The sequence below is a fragment of the Hemitrygon akajei genome, chromosome 23, assembly GCF_048418815.1.
Source record: "Hemitrygon akajei chromosome 23, sHemAka1.3, whole genome shotgun sequence".
NCBI lineage: Eukaryota > Metazoa > Chordata > Chondrichthyes > Myliobatiformes > Dasyatidae > Hemitrygon > Hemitrygon akajei.
The window spans coordinates 42451687-42475153 of record NC_133146.1 but is presented as its reverse complement, the minus strand read 5'-3'; the positions used below and the strand labels follow the sequence as shown (position 1 = coordinate 42475153).

Genomic DNA, 23467 nt, shown 5'->3' with positions numbered 1-23467 from the left:
GCCAACATAAACGCCAACATATTGTACATGTACATAAACACACTACAGAAATTACTACTGCATCACTCTCTCCATCACTCAAGCCAGCTGAAAACTTTCGAATATACTGGAGATCCCATCTCTCTGGTAGGGCATGCAAATCATTTCACTGTGCTTATGTGCAATGACAGTCTAAAACTTGTCCAACTTCTACATTTCTTTGTTGATACCTATAATTCATATCAAATTTAGTGAAGAAATGCCCCCTAAACAAAACTGAAAATAGGAATGGGATACTATTCCTAGGATGAGAATTCATTAACAGCCAGCTTGTGTTCTCCATAGATCGTGATGGATCAATCCATCGTGCTTTCACACTGCACACTGGCACACCAGGTGCTGCCAAGAGTACTCCATAGTTTCAATCACTTTTTCCTCCAATTTTGACTTAATTACATAAGGCCCCTTTTGCTCCAAGAACAATGTGGGGTATTGGGATCAACATAAAATTTGATTTAGGTGCATTTCACGATGCCTAGCACATCTCTGAAACAAGCTCATGTCTCTCTGCAGTTTCTGGCAATGTTCTTGTCCATCTCAATGTTCTAGTCCATATCATTCTGGGGAATTCCTTTCATCCATCTACCTCCAAACAGGTTTAATCTGGAGCTTGCAATCACTTCTGGTGGTAAAGGTTTAATTGCCATCAGCAACTCTAACTGTTTTAATGTTTTGCATCAGTTTTCAGATTTTTTTTAAGACTTCTTTTGTTCAAGTAATATTTTCTGGCAACACAGGAGACTGCAATGCCGGAATCTAGAGCAACAAACAATTTGCAGGAGGAGCTCAGCAGCATCTGTGGGAGGAAAGATATTGTTAACGCTTTATGTCAAAATCCTTCATCAGAACTAAGAGTAGAGAGGCATGGTGGCAATATTTTCTGTCCACCCAGTAACATATTCCAGTTCATCAGTGTAATACTGCACCCAGCGTCAAACTCAAACTTTGTGTGTCTATCATTCACAGCAACCAGGGAACCTATTTTGCTAAGCCAGCACTGTTTCACCAGAATACTGTACATCTGGTGACCTTTTACAAAGTGAAAATGTAAATTTTTTAAAAAGTGTAAATTAAAAAAAATGTTGAACACTTTCATTGTTCTTATTTCTAATTTTGTTTACTCAACTTTATGTTTATTCCTATGAGTTTTAGCAATGTGGTCTTTTCAACAACATATGTGACACTTCTCTTGCTTGGACCACAGAGGTAACAATCTGTTTTTTTTCTTTTTAAAAGATGGTTTGTTTGCTTTGGAAAATTGTGATTTGCCACTTTTCCACTGTGCTTGCTATTACAAGAAACATCTGGTCTCACTTGTCGGTTCTCCGTGCTTTCACCTGCTGATTCCACTACTCGGGCAATTTTCAATATACTCTTGAAAGACCATTTAACTTTGATGATAACCACATCTTAATCCAGTCACAGTTGGTTTCACACACCAAAGTGTTACAAGTTCAGCCGCTGTTTCATTAGGTTTTCTCAACCATAAAACAATCTTAAATCTTTGCATGATTTTGCTGGACTTTGGGTTAAGATGATTCTTCAACAAGTCCGTATATTCCTTATATTTTTATTAACTCCTTTTTCTGGGCTCAGCAAGCTTCTCAATAAACTATATATCAGGGCTCCCACATGAATACAGGTGACCACGGCTTTACGGAAACGTTGTGTTCCTAGAAAAAATCTGAATTGCAATTTTCCATAAAGGCACCCCCCCCCCACCAATCCCGTTGAATCCCATATGACATCAGAGGTGCATTCCCATAGGATGACATACACATAATGTGGGAGTAACCCAGCAGGTCAGGCAGCTTCTATGGAAAGGAATATAGAATCAATGTTTTGAGCTGAGATCCTTCATCAAGACTGGAAAGGAAGGGGGAAGAGGCAGAATAAGAAGGTGGAGGGAGGGGAAGGAATATAAACGGGAAGGTGATAGGTGAAGCTAGGTGAGGGGGAAGGTAGATGGGTGGGAGGGAGGAGATGAAGTCATAAGGTGGGAGTTGACAGGTAGAAGAGGTAAAAGGGTTGAAGAAGAAATAAATTAATAGGAGAGGGGAATGAATCATGGAAGAAAGGGAAGGAGGAGAGGCACCAGGTGGAGGAGAAATGCAGTGAGGAGAAGGGAATAGGTAAGAGGGAAACCAGCAGGGGGAATGGAACAGGAGAGAAGGAGTAGAGGTTACTAATTACTGGGTTAGAGACTGATGTTAATACCCTGATGGAATATGAGGTGTTGCGCCTTCAACCGGAGACTGGCCTCATTGGGCCAGTAGAGCAGGCCATGGACCCACCTGTCGGAATGGAAACGTGGATTGCGATTATGATGGTTGGCTCACCAGGAAATCCTGCCTGTTGTGAATGGAGCGAAGGTGTTTGACAATCTACATCTGGTCTCGCTGATGTAGAGCAGGCTGCACTGAGAGCACCGGATAGAGTAGATGACCCCGACACAAGTGAAATGTTGCCTCACCTCAAAGGATTGTTTAGGGCATTGAATGGTGGTGAGGGGGGAAGTGAATTGGCAAATGTAGCACATTTTCCACGGAAAAGTGCCAGGAGGGTTATCAGTGGGGAAGGACAAATAGACAGAGAACATAATCCCTGCGGAAAGCGGAGAGTGGGGATGAGATAAAGATGTGCTGCATACTTTCTTTCTCATATTAACCAACATTATCAGTGATGACAAAGTAACTCACCACCATCTTTTAAACATTAGACTCGGGGCTGAACGAGCCTCATGTGAAAGAAACAGCCCTGTTGTCAGTCTTTATCTTTAGTCACTCAGTACTGTGAGGCAATAGATTAGGATTTGATATCACTGCATTTGTTGGGTTGGCAGCCAACCACTCAGTCTGAGGACATGTGAAGATAAGTCTAAGATTAAACCACTGCCACACACTTCATCTATTGTGTTCTCCAACCCCGACCCCCACCCACAATGCAGGCCATCAGAGTAAATATCTTGCTGTTGACGAATGTGCCAGTATGGCACTATAAGACATGTTGTCAAACTAGTGAGGGTACAGTAAAAGAGGGGAGTCAGCTGTGACCACTCAATCTAATCATCACAGTGGTGTCATATACAAATCTTATTGCCCCCCCCCCCCACGGGACTGAGTGACTACAAATTAAAAAGTGACAGAAGTTGCGGTTTAATTCATGTTTTAAATTCTGTAAGGGTGAATATCGTTCCACGTTTCAGTTTTTGGATAGCGGTTTGTGAATTCTGTCTGGTTGAATTTCCATAACCCAAGCAGCCATGACAATTCCACCATGGACGGCCCCAAGCCTGGCTATGAATGGGGGAGGGTAGGGCATTGGGCTAGCAACCCCACCCTGTAAAACCCATAGCTACACCAAACACCAATAGAAGCTCCAAAGACTTCACCTTGGCAGAGGAAAGATCTCAAAGATAGGCTACACTGGGGACAACTTGAAGGACTGGCCCAGGATAGAGGACTCTGGAGATCTCCTGTGGGAAGCCTATGCCCCAGAAGGGGTGATGGACTTAAGAGGAACAGTCGTAACAAGGGGGTTGTCTGTAATCACTAATGCCATATATAGCAAAGGAATTTACGAAAGATCAGAATATTTTTTTCAATACCTAGGTTCGAGGGTCAAAAAGAAAAAAATAAATATATACACTGTATATTTGACCCTCAAATGTATAGATTGTTCTGTCAAAGGCATTCACAACATCCAGTAGATATCACTGATGATCAGAAACACTGAGGAACAGTTTAAATATATATCAAAAATATATATATTCTTATTGTAATTTATAGTTTTTTATGTATAACCATGTACTGCTGCTGCAAAACAACAAATTTCATGACGTTGTGTGCTAGTGATGTTAATGATAATTCTAAATCACTTGGCTTTAGGAATACATTAGCATGGTTTAATAAGATATTCAAAGACAGGAATCCATCAGCAAGTTCATGACTTCTGCTCCAGGTACATACACACCTAATTCTCAAACTTGCTGGCTTTTGTGTAGTTAAATGTTAACAGTTTGCCAGGGAACTGCTGGCAAAAATGCAGCACTGGGCCCAAATTGTATTTAAAGTAGTCTGTGTACACTTTTCATGCTAGATTTGTGGTTGCTGTTAACTTTTCTAGACATTTTCCTGCCAATGTCCTGATCACCATAACATTATGTGGTGCTACAGCAGTCATCTGATCATATTTTCTTTCTGGTCCTGAAGTCTGTCTGTCCCATGCCCTCCATTGTTGCTGCTTTCCCCACTGATCCCAGATCACCTGGATGATCTTTTGGCAGGTTGGTCTATCAAAGGCATTCCCAAATTCCTGTAGATACCTCTGATGATCATAGACACTTAGAATAAGTTTAAACATAATCTAATTGAAAAGCTAAAATAAATAGAAAGTAAAATAAAATTAAAAATTGCTATAATTAAACATGAAATATATTATATGAAATAAATAAAAATATACACAATTCATCTTTCCTTACATTTTTTATTCAAGTCATGTCTCCATTTAAGGACAAGTTGGCTTGATGTGGCAGCTAAGGCAATCATAAAAATTAAATCCTGATGCAAACCTCGTCTTGCCTCCCAGATCATCAATCAAAGGTCGCCCATGTGAGTCAGGCAGTCTGTAGAAATAGATATGACTATGAGTGTGTAATCCACAGAAGGGATGTTGCTAGTGGCTATGTTCTCTGATCTCTCAGTCCTTGATAACGATGGTCCAGCCCACTGTGATCTTCCCATTGATGACCACCAGGTGGCGATAATACCCTTACTTGTTGCAGCAAAGAACTACCAAGAGGAAATATCCAATCCTGAAAGGACACATTTGCCAAGGAAGTAAAATAATCCATTCAATAAATGGATGAGTATTATTTTATAAATTTAGTACAACGGAAAAGTCATACATATCATTCAAAATGCAATTTATAATCATTCATATAAATCACAGCATTAGTGATGTGGGATGGACCAGTTAAATACATTGCCTCTAATCAAAACCTGGTGAAATCACATCATTTGAATCATAAATCAATGTATTATTTCAAACAAATGTGGAATTAAATGCATACTGATAAGAAAAATATTAAATTACACGTTAGCTTGTGACCTTAACTCTTGCCCTGCGATGCACTGAAGGTGAGACATTTTAAAGGAGATGTGTGGGGCAGAGTTTTTACACAGAGTAATGGGTGCCTGGAATATGTGGCCTGGCGTGATGGTAGAGGCAGATACACTAGGGACTTCTGAGAGCAGTTTAGATTGGCATATCAATGTGAGAAAAATAGGATATGGATATTGTGTAGGCAGAAGAGATTAGTTTAGTTAGCCATTTGATTACTAATTTAATTGGTATGGCACAACACTGTGGGCTGAAGGGCCTGTTCATGTGCTGTACTGTTCTATGAGATTACTAACTTGTGACAGATACAGTTTGATTGGCAACAGCCATCAGAAACCTTAAAAAAGGATTACACCGTACATCTTCACTTCATAACTCGTGGTCAAAAGATGGCAGCTAAGAACAGAAATCTGCAGAGATGAAATTCCCTTCAGTTTAGGAGCACAGAGATAACCTGTAATTTCCACAGTTATACCATCTAATGTCAGCTAAATGAAACCTAATGATATCAAATTTCAGATTTGATACCACATCATGAAAATATTGCAATTAAGGAATTTGAAGATTCCAGATACACTTTGATAGGAATTGAGTTATGACAATTTATAATTGGTGCGGTGACGAATTTCAGTTGGTAAAAAAATGTCATAGTAGGTTGAAGTTTTACAAATTGGGAATAATTAGGAAAGAGATGGAACTTTACAGATGGTATACTAATATCTAATATTTATACTAATTATTTACCTTGTTTGGTCATTGCAGATCAGCAATTCACAAAACATGAAGGTCACTGAATTTTATAACAAAATCATGAGTTTAAATCAGAGAAATGCTAATTATGAATTTAGAATCAATTTCAAAGATATTTAATATGTGAAGTAAGATTATTTGGGAAATATGCTATCTTTAGATATCAGTTGCTGTTATCACTATGAGAGATGATTGATAAGTTTGTGGCCCAAGTAGAAGGAATCAGTTTTAAAAAACCTACCACATTTATTTTTCAACATAGCCCCCTCCTACATTTACACACTTAGTCCAGCGGTCGTGGAGCATACAGATCTTGGACCTCCAGAAAGTGTCCACAGCAGGGGTGACTGATGTTCGTGGCCTAAGGTATAAGAAGATGAGTTATACAGCTCTCGTTACATGCACGTGCAGTTCAACTCTGAGTGATCATGCAGAACATTTGAAGTTAATAGCTCGTCTCCTTCTACTGTAGGCCATGAACTTATCAATCATCCCAGATGAGTTATTAACTTCAAACTTTCTGCATAATCACTCAGAGTTGAACTGCATGTGCATGTAATGAGAGCTGTATAACTCATCTCCTTCTACCTTAGGCCATGAACTTATCAATCACCCCTAGGTATGTTGAGGTATCTGTGTGAAACATAGCTTGTATCTTTTTCGGAGTGTCTCAAAGCAATCCTACTTTCTTCTTAAGTTTGAGACTTTTTGTGTTACCCCCATCTCCATATGTAGATCATTCCTTCTCCTTTTGTAGTAACTGAGACGACACTCGTACTTTTCCTGAAAATGTAATTCTAACAAAAGTAATTGAGCAGTAATGGCCATGTAGGAATGTCATAGGTTATAATTAAAGACAGACAGTTAAGATGAAGCACCTACTTTCCTTAAATTAACTTACTATTCGGGGCTCTTTCTGAAAAAGAATTCTGTAAAAAAATTGTATTTATAAAAGCCCTAGATTGCTTTTCAAGATTATCTCAAGGCAAGTTGTATGCATTGAATTGAGGTGAAGAACCTGCGGTGCTGTTAGCAACCCGACAGATATTTACGTACCACAAACATGAGAAAATCTGCAAATCTAAAGCACACACAATATGCTGAAGGAACTCATCATCTATGGGAAAGAGAAAAGTCGACGTTTCAGGCTGAGACCCTTCATCAGGAATGGAAAGACACTTATGTACAATAGTGAGAAGCAATGAGATCACGTTAATCTAATTTCTGTAGTACTGCCATAGATGGAGTTCCTTGCTCTTATTTTCAAATAATGTCTGGGAGTCCACTTGAGATGTGAAGCTGCATCCCAATTAAAAACCTGATACCTACATTTGCAGAAGTATTCTTGAACTTTGTAATACAGACATAATAAAGGAAACAGGTGGGCAATTAGTGCAAAGCAAAGTCTCAATAATAAGTCCATCTGTTACAGTGATCCTAGTTGAGAAAGAAACGTTTGCGACTAAATTATTGCTGGACATGAAAATATTCAAAACCCTGCAAAGAAAATAAGTTGCCTGCGCAACTGCCGGTGGCTAGTAAGCTGTACTGTATAAACTGCTCTGCAGATTGCATTAGGCAGATGCTTCCCAAGTGCTAAAACGCTCATTTCATTTGGCTACACTGCAGCCTTGGTTACAACTAATCTGTTAATAAGAGCCCGTTAGCAATCACGAGAATTAGCGAACATAGTAGTGTTGTTACAGGTTCATGGGTCTTTTGATGTACCAAGTCCAAGTTTGCTACGGTTCCCTCAATCCTAGCCAAAATAGACGAAAAGTACATAGGCTTCGCACCGACCATAAAAGCTACGTATTTAGTACATCACCCAGATTCTTCCAGTTTCTTTCCTAAGTATGCCACACCCAGTGTTTAAGATTTAAGTTATAAAGCAGGTTTCCATAAAAAAGGTCATCAATATTTTGAAAACATAAAAAATGTAAATGCATACAGCGGTGAGTGTTAGAGCTCACTCAAACATGTGGAGATGCGTTTATTTTTAAACAGGAATGCGAGGCCCGTTTTCAGTGAATTCCACTTGACAGATCGTTAAAGTAACGGTACAAACACAGACATAGGTCAGTAATTTTGGTCGTATCCTTTCTCACTTAGTCACGTGAATCGCAGCATGTCTCCCCGCGCGCACACACACACACACACAAAGTTTCCTTTTGTGCACTGGGGCCCTTTCCAGCCTGGCTGATGAACTATGCTGGGCGAACGTTACTGGAGTCGGGGGCAAACGGCGCCTAAGGAAACGCGGTCCCGCCAGTGAACCATCGCACGCGGCAGCCCACTTGGCTCCCGGTCTCCCCACAGTGAGCCGAGAGAAAGGTGTGGTGTAACTTTAAGGCCGGCCGGCTGGGCGGCCACTGCTCCCCGGCGCGTCAGGACATTGACAGCTCTGCTGATGGGGAGGTCTGTGCACATCTGGATTTGCTGCGCGCCGCCGCGCTGCTCGGACCTGTTGGCCGGCTAACTCTGGCTCTGCCGGGAAGTTCTGTGAGGAAAAGTCTTCATACTCGGCACCAGGAAATAAACAGCTCATTAGGCCCGCGGTGACTGGCGAACTGTAAAATGCTTCGCGTGAAGAAAACGTATTTAAAGGATGGGTTGAGTCTAGCCAGCTGCGCTATAGCAGCAAAAATCAAGGCGTGAACTTTGGGGCAAATGTAGCGCTGTCATTACTGCTCCGAGAAGTTGTGCAGGAAATCGTGTAACGTTCTCCTGTCTAATCGAGTGACACACATCAAAACTCCGGAACAACGCCAGTAATGTGAACCGCGCTGCATTTCCTGAGCCGGGAGCCAGCAACTTTGCATCAACAGTTGGCGAAAAGCGAACTGCTGGCAAAGGAAAGTCATTAAACGAGATCTGTCAACTTTGCAGACTGTCAGCGAAGAGGGCGGCCGGAATGGTCACTAACCTGCTGTTCCTGGAAGCATTGAGATATGAGCCACTCAGAGGACATTAGATCAGTATTAAAGACGTCCACTGATCCACGATGAGATTTTTGTATTTGATGCAGTTAATAGCCGGATTATTTGGAATAATAGCCGCCAACAGAAACTGCCCTGACTTGATCATAGATAGTTGTAGTTGCACCAGCGAGCGGTCGAAGGGACCCAGCAGGCAAATCATCCGAATAAAAGTGGTCTGCAGTCGTGGAGAGTTGTTAGAAACTTTGCAACCCAGCCTCCTGCCCAGCAAGACGGTGACGCTGTGAGTACTTGAATTTTCTTTCGACTGAACATCGCATCAACGTGGATATCAATTTATCCTATAAATGCCTTGCAAATATATTTGGGATTCTATAATAATCACAAATAATCTATAATAATCATCAGTTAGGACGGCGTTGCCCAGTTGCAGACTCCAGACCGCGCAATATATAATTTATCAACTGGGACGCACTGCCGCTTACATCTCTTGCTGTCGGTGTTTTTCTTGATGCTCTGGCAGAAAGGCCGCTGCATTTCGTAAGATCTGCATGCTTTCGTTGTAATAGTTCGTTTACCCGAATTAGACCGTTACCTCTTTCGACAAGGTATTCTTTGCACAATGAGTGTTCCGATAGCCCGGTCATGTGTACCGATGATAATCTTGTCCCGGGGTCGTTAATCATTTTATTTCAGCCCCTAAGTGTACACAGTATCGATCCGTAAGAGATGAAAGGTGTTCTCCGCATTGTGTTTTCACTAGTCGAGTATTTTCAAACCTAAAATTGTGCCGTAATAGTTATGCATTATGTAGAGAACCTCAGCGCCCTCCCTAGTCTGTTTATATTTACTGGATTGCGGTGGTAATATACTCATGATGTGTACAGGTGTATTTGTCGGAGTTAGATTTGCGATTAACCGACATTGATTTCGTTTTACTTTATAAAACGTGCACAATTCATGCGCTGACCCTTTGGAACAGGAATTTGACAGGTCGTAGATACAGCAGCTCGGCACCTTGAGATCAACAATAAGGGAGTTCTGCACCGTGGTCCCGAGTGTAACTGAAGGTGAGCAGGTTGTTGGTGGACTTCCCTTGACAATAAATAAGAAGCTTTAAAAGTGCTCAGGCTACCCAGACACCGGAGCTCACTTAAACGTCGCTGCCTATTGGCTGATTAATACTTCACTAAAGACCAACTGATGTGAGGTGGTATACAGATAAAATTTTATCATTAGTCTTTCAATAGCTGAAATTGTGCTGACTGGTAACTTGTAACCTGAAAAGATCAGGCATCCACGTCTCTGCGGATTCTGTGCACGGGATGTAGAAGCCCAAGATCAGCTGGTTGTCAGATGGCAGCACATCTGGATATCTGCTCCTTTGCTCAACTTTCCATTGAACCATGATCAATAAGGAGAGGGTGTAAGTGCACTTTGCAACCAGCATTAGCTTTACTCCATGGAAGGGTGGCATAGAGGTAGTGATCCCATTCATTTGACGAGAATTACTAGCCTAATGGGGGAGGGAGAATGGATGAATTTGCAGGTAAGTGCCTTACAATTTACTTTCTTTCAATGTTGTAATTATTCATTAGAATTTAATGTTTTAATTCAGAATAGTATTTCTTAACTTTTACTCATTTTCAAATCATACAATGTTTATTTTTTTAAATGATTATGCGAGACATTTAAAAACTCTCAAAGTGCAGTCAGGTTTGTAGAGTTTGGGCTTCAGGCCTGTTTGCCTCTGGGCAGCCCGTTGCACCTGGCTTGGATCATGGCCGGGCGTCAGTGGCCACACTTCCAGCCTACTGCAGCCTCTAGTAGTGTAATTCAATAATTAGTCACTAAAAGATACAAGATAAGAACCTCTTTGATCATTCCTTCTTCTGCTACATTAACATATTAGGCTTTAAATCAGTGCATATCCCAGGAACATCATTTAGAGCAGGGGTTCCCAATATGGCCTTCAGTTAATGGTACAGGTCCATGGTATACAAAAGGTAGGGAACCCCTGATTTGGGGTTTGCTTGTACCCTCATAGTCAATAATTTATGTAAAGATTTCAGATTTTGGAACAAATTTCTACTATATTTATTTGTTAATACTATGCTTGCTTCTGTTTCTTGTACCAAGACAAATGCTTTATGAGAATAACTAAGGGAAAACAAAAGGTTTCTTTTGACTACCTGCAGCAGATTACTGTATATTTTGTGCTTGTGTTCTTTAATGATAGATTGTTTCAATGTGGCCAAATAATCTACAGAAGAAACAAGTAATACAATTCCAGAGTGTCCTCTCCTGTTTTGTGATCCTTCACACAGAATGCTAATATTAGAGTTGCCATATAATGTTCAATCTGTTTAACCTATTTGCAGGTGGTGATAAATATTTTGATATTAAAAATTATGGTCTTTATGTATATTTTAACAATGTACAAAAGCTATTCAAAGCTCTGTGTGTAGTAACATCACTATCAACAGCAAATAATGCTAGAAATAAATTTAGTGATGAATTAAATTAAATGTATAAAGCTGGATATAAAATAGTACTTACAATTGACAATAAACACATCATTTCCAAAGTTAGCATTGTAACTTTGAGTTTGACTGGATCATTCAGACACTAGTTTCATTGTTCATGGTCAACTGACAGTAAATTTGTTGTCTAACCCAAACCAAGCATCTACTGTTCTATACAGTGAAAGAGTTTGAATAATTTATCTGTAAATGAGGCCACTTTAACACTGCATTTACCTAAAAGCTGTGATACTTATGATCATACTAGCTAATTTAGTGCTGTTGCAGTTGCGTACGTCATTCAGCATCTGCAGATTCTCTTGTGTTTATGATAAGGTCAGCGTTTTGTTGCTTGTTTTCAATTTCTTTTTTAGGACCAGGGTGTGCTGTTCTCTGTTACTCATCTTTATACCCAAACCATAGAGCACTTGATTACTAGGTCCAACTTTTTTGCTTCCTCTATGTAATCTTTTCCTCACTTCCCTTGATTGATTTATAAATCTATAGAATAAAATCCACCGTCCAGTTAGTACATTTGGTCTGTTATCCTACAGGCATATTAAGTATGTATCACCCATTCGATTATATATTTAATAACTTCCGTAAAACAATCATAAAAAGAGTGAAAGAAATCCAGTCACTGTGTGCTGAACAGTTAGAAAGTGAAGCCTAGAATTAACTTCATTTTGCTTAATTCCCTAATCAAACAACAGTTAAACTTTGAATACTTTGAAGCACAGAAATCAAAGGCAAGGTCAAAGGGGCAAGATTTAAGGGCCTTTTTTTTGGAAAAGGAAAGAGCAGTAATGAACCAGGGAGGATTAGGTACGTAATTCCAGAATTTAGGCCTGTGGCAGCTGAAGATATTGTCACTGACTCAGTGTTAGGTGATAGTCCAAGTGCTGAGGGGGAGACACAGCAGAAGAATGAACAGTTCACTGAGTTTTAATAAGAACTGTACAGAACAAAAGGAAAAATAATAAACTCTAGGTGAACAGGGCCGCTAACTAAAACTCTCAAGCTAAAAGTTAACGCTGACACTGCAACTTGGAAGCTGTAACTAAATACTGAACTAATACTGCTGCTTTGCAGAGTCAATCTAAATTAGAATCTTCTGTCCCAGAACATGGTCAAGACTTGACAAGACTGTAACAAAAGGAAAGGAATTAAATACAGCCACAAAGAAACCCTAATTGCCTGGAATGTGCACCCTCACAAGTGTGATTGCTGACCCCTTTCAGCTGCCCAGCTGCGAGGGTGCCTGGGATCCATGGTTGTGACAAGGGACCCCCCCCCCCCCCCCCCATGCACTGCTCCTGAGGTGCCAGAGACCTGTGCCTACTGGAAGTAGGTACATCCAGGATGACATGAGCTGGAACCCAAGAAAGTGCCTCTGGGCCACACCCCTCCCAATCCTCGAGGTCTTGGAGTGCCTTTAGGGACCGATCGACCTGTGGGTTGTGTTGAGTTAGCTCAGGAAGGCCAAGCGCCAGCTCTTTTACTGGCTCTTGGGACGTGATGCTTGGAAAGTGTCTGGAATTGCAATAGGAGAGTCAGCAACCAGTTTTCCTGTGCTGGTCTCGTTCCTCCCGAGATAGGTGCAGGCCCCCCCCCCCCCCCCCACCTGCATGGACTCCTCCGCAGACTGCATATTGGGTGGTGGGGGGGTGGTGTGGAGACAGGTGGTGATCTAACGAGCAGGAAGCTTGGGCATTCGCTCTCTGCGCCACTCACTTACCTGGTTGTCTATTCGAGTGGCCAGATTTATCAGCTGGCGCACTGTGGATCTCATGCCAGACCCCTGAGCTCAGCCCCATGCTGGAAAGCAGCAACGAGGGATCTCTCATTCCACCCCATCCCTGTTGCAAGTGTGTGGAGCTTTACTGCATAGTCCCTCATTGTCACAGGTTCAGGAGTCAGTGGGCAGCCTTCTGAACCCACATTGGAAGATCAAACACTCTCTTGAGCTTAACTGTGAATTGTTAAGCTGGGCTGTAGGGGAACCTTGTTCTCTACACTGTTGAACAGGCTAGGTAGGGCTTCACTGGTTTACACATATCATCACCAAACTGACTTGGCTGGACTTGGTAATAAAGTTCCTGCATCTATTGGGGTTATTGGAGTATCTGCCTGGCGGAGGAATACATGGTTTTGATCTGTAAACTGCCAAGGGAGTCGGGGCATTAGTGGCTGAGTCTGATGAGACTGTTAAATTGGAGTATGTGGGAAATGCTGGGAGTGGGACTGTCCTAGCTGAAGGCTGCCTAATTGTGGCTGATTCTGGCTGTCTAGCTGCTCAACCATCACTGCAAATGCTGAGACCTGTTCTTTTTGCTTGGACTGGCCTTGCCACTCTGAAGATAGTTTTCACTCTGCACAAGCCTTTCCGACAAACCCAGACTCCACTGACCTTAATTTTTCCTCTATCTGACCAGTGAACTTCAGTTTAATCTAGGCTTGCCACTCTGTGCGTAGTTGTTGCACTGCTGAAACCACTTCTGCCAACTCGGGCTCCACTGACTTTAACTTCTCTCCCAATGAAACTCAGGCCTGAGATCAGCTGTTCCTTCTCCACTGGATCGAGTCTTGCTGACTTTCAGTGTTTGGTGATAGCCCAAGTACTGAGGGACACAGCAGCAGAATGAACAGTTGGCTGAGTTTTAATAAGAACAAAATGAAAAATAATGAAAGCTGGGCCGACAGGACCACTAACTATAACACTCAATTTAAAAGCTAACGCTGATATCACAGCTCAGAAGCAGTAACTTAATACTAAACTAATACTGCTGTTTTGCAGTGTCAATCTAAATTGTAATCTTCTTTCCTGGAACGTGGATGCCACGTGCATACTCATGAGCATGATTACTGAGCCTCTTGAGCTGCCCACCCTCAAAGGTGGCCAAAATCCATGGCAAAGTCGGTGGTTGTGCCAGTCATCAACAGTGCAGCAATTGAAACCAATAATGAAAAAGTTATCGCAGAAGAGGACATTACAAGAAACGATACGTTTGCAGAGACAGGGAGAAATAGACATGAATAATCCTTGCACATACCTGTAATTCTAGTTACAGTTTGTTAAATTGATAATGTTCAGAAAAGGAATTAATTAAAATGCAGATGATCAAACTGGTGCTGACCATAAGATGATTGAACAAAATATATTGAAAGTAGAAATGCTAAATTAATAAATTGCTAGGTATCTAGGTAATCTTAATACTTGTTGTCTCAAAAGAGATTGAATGTACATGGTGAGATAATAAAACATCAATGTAAGCATATTCCTCATTTAAGTAGTTTTACAGAAGTGGATAAAGAGGAAACAGAATCAGTGAAATGTCCATCATGACAACTTTTGAGAAGCAATATACAGTTTAGAAATATAAAGTGTAGAATTGTAAAAATCAAAATATTTGTTGAATGATAAGTCCTTCAGTGATATGTTATGTGTGGACACATGCAGTTTATGATTTTAAATCATTAACTTGCAATTTATTTATTTGGCATTGCTGGTTTCAGCAATTTTTTTCAATATTTACCAATGTGAAAAGCTCAAGGCTTACAGATAGAACATCAAATGGACTTTGCGATATAGGATATGGTCTGAACTTGTCTACTGGGAGATCTGTTGACTTTGCAAAACCTCCATTAGTATAAATTTGAGGCACAGTGAATTCTATGTTTTGTAACCCTGGTGTCTTGCTTGACCTGAGGAAAGTATAGAAAACAAATATCCATGTTTTCGCTAAGACATCTGTTTTCACCACTGTAACATCATATAACTTCACCCAGTCTCAGCGCAAATGATTTTGAAAGTTAGCTTCATGCTGGAATGGATTACTCCATTTTGCCTCTTCCATAATTTTGAGCTAATCCAAAATGCTTTCCCCTGAATCCTGGTTCTATTTATGCCATTTATCTATCATATATTGGCCCACATTACTTGTTTATTGACTCAGTTTTCGTATTCCTAAGTTCTTCCATTCCAACAACTTTTCAAGACATCTGCACTCTTCAGTTCCATGCATTTGAGCATTCCCATCTTAAATACTCAATGGCAACTTTATTAGGTACAGCTGTACACTTGCTCATTAACGCAAATATCTAACAGCCAATCGTGGTAGCATCTCAATGCATCAAAGCATGCAGACATGGTCAAGAGGTTCAGCTGGGGGAAGAAGTGTTATCTTAGTGACTTTGACCATGGGATGATTGTTGGTGCCAGATGAGATGGTTTGAGTTTCTCAGAAATTGCTGATATTCTGGAATTTCACGCACAACAGTCTCTAGAGCTTACAGAGAATAGTGTGACAAGCAAAAATCATTCAGTGAATGGCAGTTCTTTGGAGGAAAAATGCTTTGTTAATGAGAAAGGTCAGAGGAGAATGATTAGACTGATTCATGCTGACAGGAAGGTGACAGTAACTGAAATAACTATATGTTAGGACAGTGGAGTACAAAAGAGCATCTCTAAACACACATTTCAAACCTTGAAATGGATGAAAGACTATGAACATACACTTAATTGCCACTTTTATTAGGTAGAGGAGGTACCTAATGAAGTGGTCAGTAAGTGTATTTCACTACTGTTTATCTTGTGTCTAGTTTCTTTTGTCCAAAGTACCCAAATTCCCTAAACCTCTTTTGCTTTTCCACTTGCATTTACTCCTTTAACATGTTTCTTGATGCCTAGCTCTTTGAAAAAGCCCTACCTTGCCCACTGACTTCTAAAGTTACTTGCTGATAACATGTTCTTTTATGATGTCCTTGTGCAGCATTTTAAGATATTTTATCATTGTTATATAAATGCAAATTGTTCTTGTTGAAGAGTGGAATTTCTCTCTAGTATCAAGCATCCATTGCAGGGTATCACTACGCTCGACAAAAATGTCAATGATACAGCAGTTGGATTATATGGAATAGACATTATACTCACGTTGATGTTAGAGAGACAACTATTGACAGTGTTCATTGTGAAGAATCACACAAGAGATGAAGACTGCCGTGGAATTGTTCATTCTGTAGTATTTTTCTGCAGATTTCAAAGGAACGATAGAAAATTTTCTCACTAAAGATCACAAAAATAAAAACAAGATTGCACACTCCAGCCGCAAACTGGGAGGAGAACCTCAGATGTCATGACCATCATTTTATTTTCTGTTTCCCACACTCCCACCACTCTTTAACCATTCCAGGCATCAGTATCAATCAATTTGGAATTAAATACTGCCATATAATCAAGTGATATTTAGAATTGTTGTAATATATTTATTATGATTCACTACTTAGTTGTTTTATGACAAGTTGAAATATGTAATGATTTTGAACGAGATATTTTATGCAGATACTATATTGTTTGCAGGTCATGGTTATTACAAAGTGAAATTTAAAAGGACAATGGAAAAACACTTACACTTTTGACGAAGTTCTTTTGACAGCTTTTGGTTTTATTACTCTGATGCTTGGTTTCCAGTCAAAAATTGTTTCCCCTCGTAGAGTACAATAGTTTTATATTGGCAATCTGCATGCTCTATGGTTTACACTATAATAAAATAGTTGCTTTATTAGGTATGTCCTTATATCTATTAAAATGGCCGTTGAGTGTATGTTCATGGTCTCCTGCTGCTGTCGCCATCCACTTCAAGGTTCAATGTGTTACGCATTCAGAGAAACTCATTTGAACACCACTGTTGTAATGTGAGGTTATTTGAATTACTGTCACATTCTTGTCATCTTGAACCAGTTTGGCCATTTCTCATCTGACCTCTCTCATTAACAAAGTGTTTTCACCCATGGAGCTGCCACTCACTGGATGTTGTTTTTTGTTTTTTCCACCATTCTCTGTAAACTGTAGAGATCATTGTACATGAACAACTGAGGCACTCAAACCACCCTGTCTGGCACCAACAACAATTTCATGGTCAAAGGCACTTAGATCACACTTCTTCCCATTCTGATGTTGGGTCTGAACAACAACTGAACATTATGACCATGTCAGCCTGCTTTTATATATTAAGTTGCTGCCACATGGATGGCTGATTAGATCTTATCTTACGGTAAGATGGCACCATCAACTGGCAATTTCATGCATGCAGCTTTGATGGGAATAATCAAATATACCCATTTAGGAATACTATAGCTGAAATCCACAGTCACAACAATGGATACTTTAGTAAGAAGTATCTTTTTAAGACATTTCAAAAAGTCTATCGATACTTAAAATCAACAAAAATGGATGACAAAATCTGGTTGCAAGTGCCATTCTCCTTTAAGAAAATAGAAGTGGGGATGCCGTGCTGATTTACAGGTACAATTGAAATGCAGAGGCTTTAAGTCTTGCATTCCCAACTATCCTGCTGGCAAATGTACAGTCTGTGGAAAATACCATTGAAGACCTCAGAGCAAGATTGCAGTTCCAAAGGGGCATCAGGCACCGCTGTCTACTCTGCTTAATGGAAACATGGCTCACACTGGAAATTTTTAACGCAGCACTGCCGCCTGATGGCTTCATCATTCTCCACAAAAAACAGGACAGCTGAGTCTTTTAAAGGCAGAGGTGGAGTATGATTTACGTTTAACTCATTGTGTTGCAAAAACATGGCAGTCCAGCTCATCCCACCTGGAACATTCGGCTGTCAAATATCATTCCTTTTATTTGCTGAGGGAGTTTTTCACATCATCCTGCTAGTGGTGTACGTTTCACCTTGGGCCAACATCAGGCATGCACTGAAGCTGAGCAACATAATCAGCAGACACAAAAACCTCCCCTGTCATTACAGGAGATTTCAACCAGACCAGCTTGAAGAAGTCTGAACAGCTATCACCAACATATCACTTGTGGAACCAGAGAAGCCAGTGCACTTCACCACTGTTATACCATCATCAAGAATGCTTACCGTGCCATCCCACACCCACACCTTGGAAAATCTGATCACCTGGCTGTACTTGTACTTCAGCTTATAGACAGAAATTAAAGACTGCAATACCAGTGGTGAGGACCAAGAAGGTATATCAAGGGAGGTGGAGGAACACCTACAGGACTGCTTTGAGTCGGTGGACTGGACAATAGTCAGGGATTTATTTCTGAGTTAGAATAAATATGCTACAATTGTCACTGACTTCATCAAGTTCTGTGTGGGTGAGTGTGTGCTTTCAAGAACATACCAGACATATCTGAACCAAAAGCCGTGGATAAACCAGGAGATTCGTAGTATGCTGAGGGCTAGATCTATGGCATTCAAGACCAGAGATCCAGACTATTCAAGCAGGCTAGGTACAACCTACAGAAGCTGATTTTAAGGGTGAAGAACCAATTCCATTTGAGGTTAGAACGGAATAGAATGCACATTAACTCTAGCAGGATTTTCTGGCCATTAAACCTAACATCATAGATAGCTGTGATACTTCACTCCCAAATGAGCTCAATGCCTTTTACAGATGCTTTGAAAGGGAGAGTAAAAACTACACCCTTGTGAATCCCTGCAGCACCTGGTGACCCTGTGACCTCGGTCTTGAAGGCTGTCGTCAGAATATGTTTCGAGAAGGTGAACCCTCACGAGATGTTAGGCCCTGATGGTGTACCTGCTAAGGCTGTAGTGCCACCCAACTGGTAAGAGTGTTGAAGAACATCTTCAATCTCTCACTGCTGCAGTTGGAGGTTCCCAACTGCTTCAGAAGGTCAACAGTGCCCAAGAAGAGCAGGGCGAATGCTTCAGTGACTATCACACAGTGGCACTCACAGCAACTGTGATGAAGTGCTTTGAGAGGTTGGTCATGGCTAGAACCAACTTCTGCCTAAGCAAAGGCCCTGAACCTGCTGCCATTTGCAAATCGCCTTAATAGGTCTACAGCAATTCAAATTTCACTGGCTCTCCACTCAGCCATGGATCACCTAGACAATATTTACTTACATCAGGCTGCTGCTTATGGACTACAGCTCAGTATATAACACAATCATACCTTCAGTTCTAATCAACAGGCTCCGAAACCTGGGCTTCTGTATTTCCCTCTTCAAATAGATTGTAGACTTCCTCATTGGGAGACCACAGACTGTGCGGATTAGAAATAACATCTCCTCCTCGCTGACCATCAATTGAATTGAATTGAATTGACTATTTCTTACATCCTCGAGGAGGAGTAAAAATCTTTATGTTACGTCTCCGTTTAAATGTGCAATCATAGTAATTTATAATAAATAGAACTGACTGACAACGTAACATAGAAATGCACTCAAGTTAGCATGTGTTAATCAACACTGGTACATCTCAAGAGTGCATGCTTTGCTCACTGCTCTACTTTCCCTACACCCACCATTGTGTGGCTAAGCACAGCTTGAATACCATCTGTAAATTTGCCACGGCCACAACAATTGTTGGCATAATTTCAGATGTTGACAAGGTGATGTACAGGAGTGAGGTAGATCAGCTGATTGAGTGGTGTCGCAGCAAAAACCTTGCATTCAACGTCAGTAAGACCAAGGAATTGATTGTGGACTTCAGGAACACAAACCAATCTTCATCGCGGGATCAGAAGTGGATAAGGTGAGCAGTTTCAAGTTTCTAGGTGTCAACATCTCTGAGGATCTATCCTGGGCCCAGCATATTGATGCAGTTGTAAAGAAGGCACGACAGCAGCTAATTTTTAGGGGTTTTGGGAGAATTGGTATATCAGCAAAGACACTCGAATTTCTACAGATGTACCATGGAGAGCATTACAGTCTGGTATGAAGGGACCACTGCACAGGATGGGCAAAAGCTGGAGGAAGTTGCAAACTCAACTAGCTCCATCATGGGCACTATTTTTCCCAGCTTCCAGTTTACCTTCAAAAGGTGGCATCCATTATTAAGGACCCCATCACCCAGGACATGCCTCTTCCTATTGCTATGAACAAGGAGAAGATACAGGAACCTGAAGACACACACTCAATGTTTTTCCCCCTCTTTCCCCACCACCATCAGATTTATGAATGAACAATGAACACTTCCTCAGTATTTTTTCTCTCTCTTTTTGCAAAATTTACTGTATTTAATTTTATATACAATTAAGTGTCTGTTTTATAGCTAAACGTTCTCAATGCTACAAGCAAAGCATTGTAGGACTGATTTTAAATTTGGCCCTTGAGTCACCATCAAGTACCAATAAGAAAATCAATTGGCCAATGACACTCACTTTCCCTGTCACTGTAACTCCTTATTCTGCTCTTTGTTATTATATTTCCTTGCACTACCTCAGTGCACTGTTGTAATGAAATGATCTGTATGGATGGCATTGAAAACAAAGGTTTTCAGTACATTTGACAATAATAAACCAATAGACAAATTTTAACATAAATGAAAATCACTGACAGAAGTGAAAAGGTGCCTTGAAAACATTGTTTTAACAATTCACATACTGTAACTATTATAACTGATGTACTCTTATGGTATTTTGTTTTCCAGATGTTTACATATTGGATTGAGTTATGTTTGTTCCGACCCAGTTTTCATCCGTAGTCTTGGAATATTGGCCTCACTTGATTTTAGTTGTCCTGTCAGTTTGATCATCTTTGGGAGCTCTTCAAAGTAGCCTTCCCAATGAGGAAGAACTTTATGCCAAGCAGTGACTAGAACTGAGGGTGGATTCTGAGGCCATGTCTCCACACTGCCCTGATTACTACAGACCTAGAAATCAGAGACATTAAAAATAGTTCAAACGGATTGAAATAATCTAAACATTACAAACATCAAGTACTTAAAAAAGCACAAGTCCTAGGAATTAATTAAAACATTACAATTTAAATAAGGAAAATGAAAGCACTTATCAGCACTCTTTTCAGTCAAGAAACCTTATACAAATTTGAATGAGATTGCATTGCAGGTGCCAGCTATGGTTAGTGAAAGACCAGATGTAAAGTGCATCCGGAACTTGCCATAGTACTTTTGTGAATCCCTCGGCAGAGGTGCAGGTCAAGTATACTGCTTTCCCCGTGAAACCACCTACTGAAAATAAGCACAACATTGCCAATAAAGTGGGTTTGAAGAAGGATAACCTAGAAATGTGATGCTCTAAAGTTTTTATGACTTAAAAGAGCTACCTAAGGTTTCTTTGTTCAGTCATATATTTATAGCAATAGCAATTATGATAGTATGTGCGTGGTTTATGATGTTTTTAGGGAATGACTACATTTCTAGTTGAACATCCAAAATCCAGCAGTCCAGAACTGTCAAAACCTGTATATTTTGAAAATGTTCCACTTAATACTGTCAATTGATATTTGGACCCATAGTTCCAAATATTGAGACTTTTCAGCTGGAACGTAGTTGGCATGCAGGACTAGTTATCAGTCTTGCCACATTATTTACAACAGCTTGGTACTTCCAAGCCCATCAAACCTGTAGCCATGGGGCAAACAGAGTCATCTGCGTGCCCACTGTGTTCCAAGCGAGGAACCCTGGAGCATATCCTCAGCGGCTTCACAAGGGCACTTGGTGAGGGACGGTACTGATGGAGGCATGATCAGGTCCTGAAGACCATCACCGAAGCCATCAGTGCAGGAGTGGAGTGGGTGAAGTGGTCCCGACCCTCCAAGCAGACCATTGCATTTGTCAGAGCTGGGAAGCAGCCAATACTCGCCAAAAGAACATCTGCAGGCATCCTGACCTCTGCAAGGGACTGGCAGCTGTTGGTGAACCTCGAAAGGCAGCTGAAGTTCCCCAACCATATCGCAGCCACCGCCCTGCGACCGGACATTGTCCTTGTGTCTGAGTCTACCAAGCAAGTGGTGATGCTGGAGCTGACAGTCCCATGGGAAGATCACTTGGAAGAGGCCTTTGAAAGGAAGCTCTCCAAGTACGCAGGACTGGTCAGCAACTGTCAGCAGGCTGGATGGAGAGTGAGGTGTCTCCCAGTGGAAGTTGGTTGTAGGGGATTTGCAGCCCGTTCCTTAGCCAGAGCCTTCAGCAATTTGAGCATCGAGGGAGAGAGGATGAGGAAAGCCATCTGCAGTACCACTGATGCGGCAGAGAGGGCCTCAAGATGGCGGTGGCTCAAAAGTGGGGAGCCATGGACTCATAAGTAGCTAGCCATCTGGACACAAGCTGGGGTCTGATCAGCCCCGGCTGGGTGACCTGGAGGAGGATGTATGATGTTGAAAGACCCAAAACACCCGCTGATTCCAGGAACATCACTGAAGATGTGTCCAGAGGCATCAGTAGGTGTATGTACACAGTCTATCTAATTTTCATGCTCCATGTTGGCATGAAAGGCTCTCAACCACACCCACTAAACCAAAGTGCCCAACCTCTGTCACTCCTTTCAAAACTTCATGCATTCATTATCAAAAGTCCATGAAAATCTAAAATGGGACCAGGAATCAGACTGGAAATTGCCACTGGGTCTTTTATTTTGAAGATATGTCTTATTAGTGTTGTTAAAACCAAATGAAGACATGAAATAAAGAGAAAGGGAAGCTACCTGAGATGAAAACAAGGGGATGTGCCAAACCAGTGTCTAACAATGGAAATTACTGACATACTTCTACTCCCATGTGCAGTGAACTTGAGAAAAGCTGAGTTTCATTTATGAACACCAAAGCATCTATTGTGTATGCTTTGCATTAATCATTCATTACGATTTTTAAGAACTGGAATATAAATTCTTTTGAAAGAATGATTATATAAATGGTTTGATTTTCAGATATGATGACTCAGGTTCCAAACCACGATGCTGAATTATTTTAATGTATATATTTTTAATGTGCATATGTGCGTATATTTATATTTATATTTAATATATAAATAAGTTGTCAATGACAGTAAGGATTTGCATCATTAGATTTTAAACTGCAGAGTTACAACTGCTAAAGAGAGACCACTTCTCTGATGGTAAAGTTTTGACAATGCTTTCTCACCTGATTCTTAACAAAATATAAATTGGTTAGTCTAATAACAACTGGATAAATCATTAAATTAAAAAATATACATTATAGGGTTGTGAACTTCAATTTTAACCCAAATGATGAATATAGTTTATTGCTTCACACAGGACATTTATATTTCATGCAAGGAGTACCAATGCACCTGAAGGTATCATGTTGAATTTTTGTCAACTATTGACACTTTT

General features: G+C 40.7%; 1 protein-coding gene and 1 long non-coding RNA gene across 4 annotated transcripts in view; one reads left to right on the top strand and one right to left on the bottom strand.

Moving 5' to 3' along the window:
- Positions 1-645: 645 nt before the first annotated feature.
- Positions 646-9855, bottom strand: LOC140715397 (uncharacterized). The gene is made up of 3 exons (XR_012096117.1): positions 9335-9855; positions 4520-4852; positions 646-835 (listed from the first exon to the last, which is right to left on the bottom strand). It is a non-coding gene; the product is annotated as an uncharacterized lncRNA (long non-coding RNA).
- Positions 8011-23467, top strand: part of adgra1b (adhesion G protein-coupled receptor A1b) — a 533717-nt gene continuing 518260 nt past the window's right edge. For 2 of the 3 annotated variants that reach the window (XM_073027521.1, XM_073027520.1), the window contains exon 1: positions 8012-9132. In XM_073027521.1, the coding sequence (XP_072883622.1) occupies positions 8915-9132 (218 nt within the window). In that variant the 5' untranslated portion in view covers positions 8012-8914. Of the gene's footprint in view, positions 9133-23467 lie in introns of all 3 variants that reach the window. The other variant, XM_073027522.1, reaches the window with a different exon arrangement.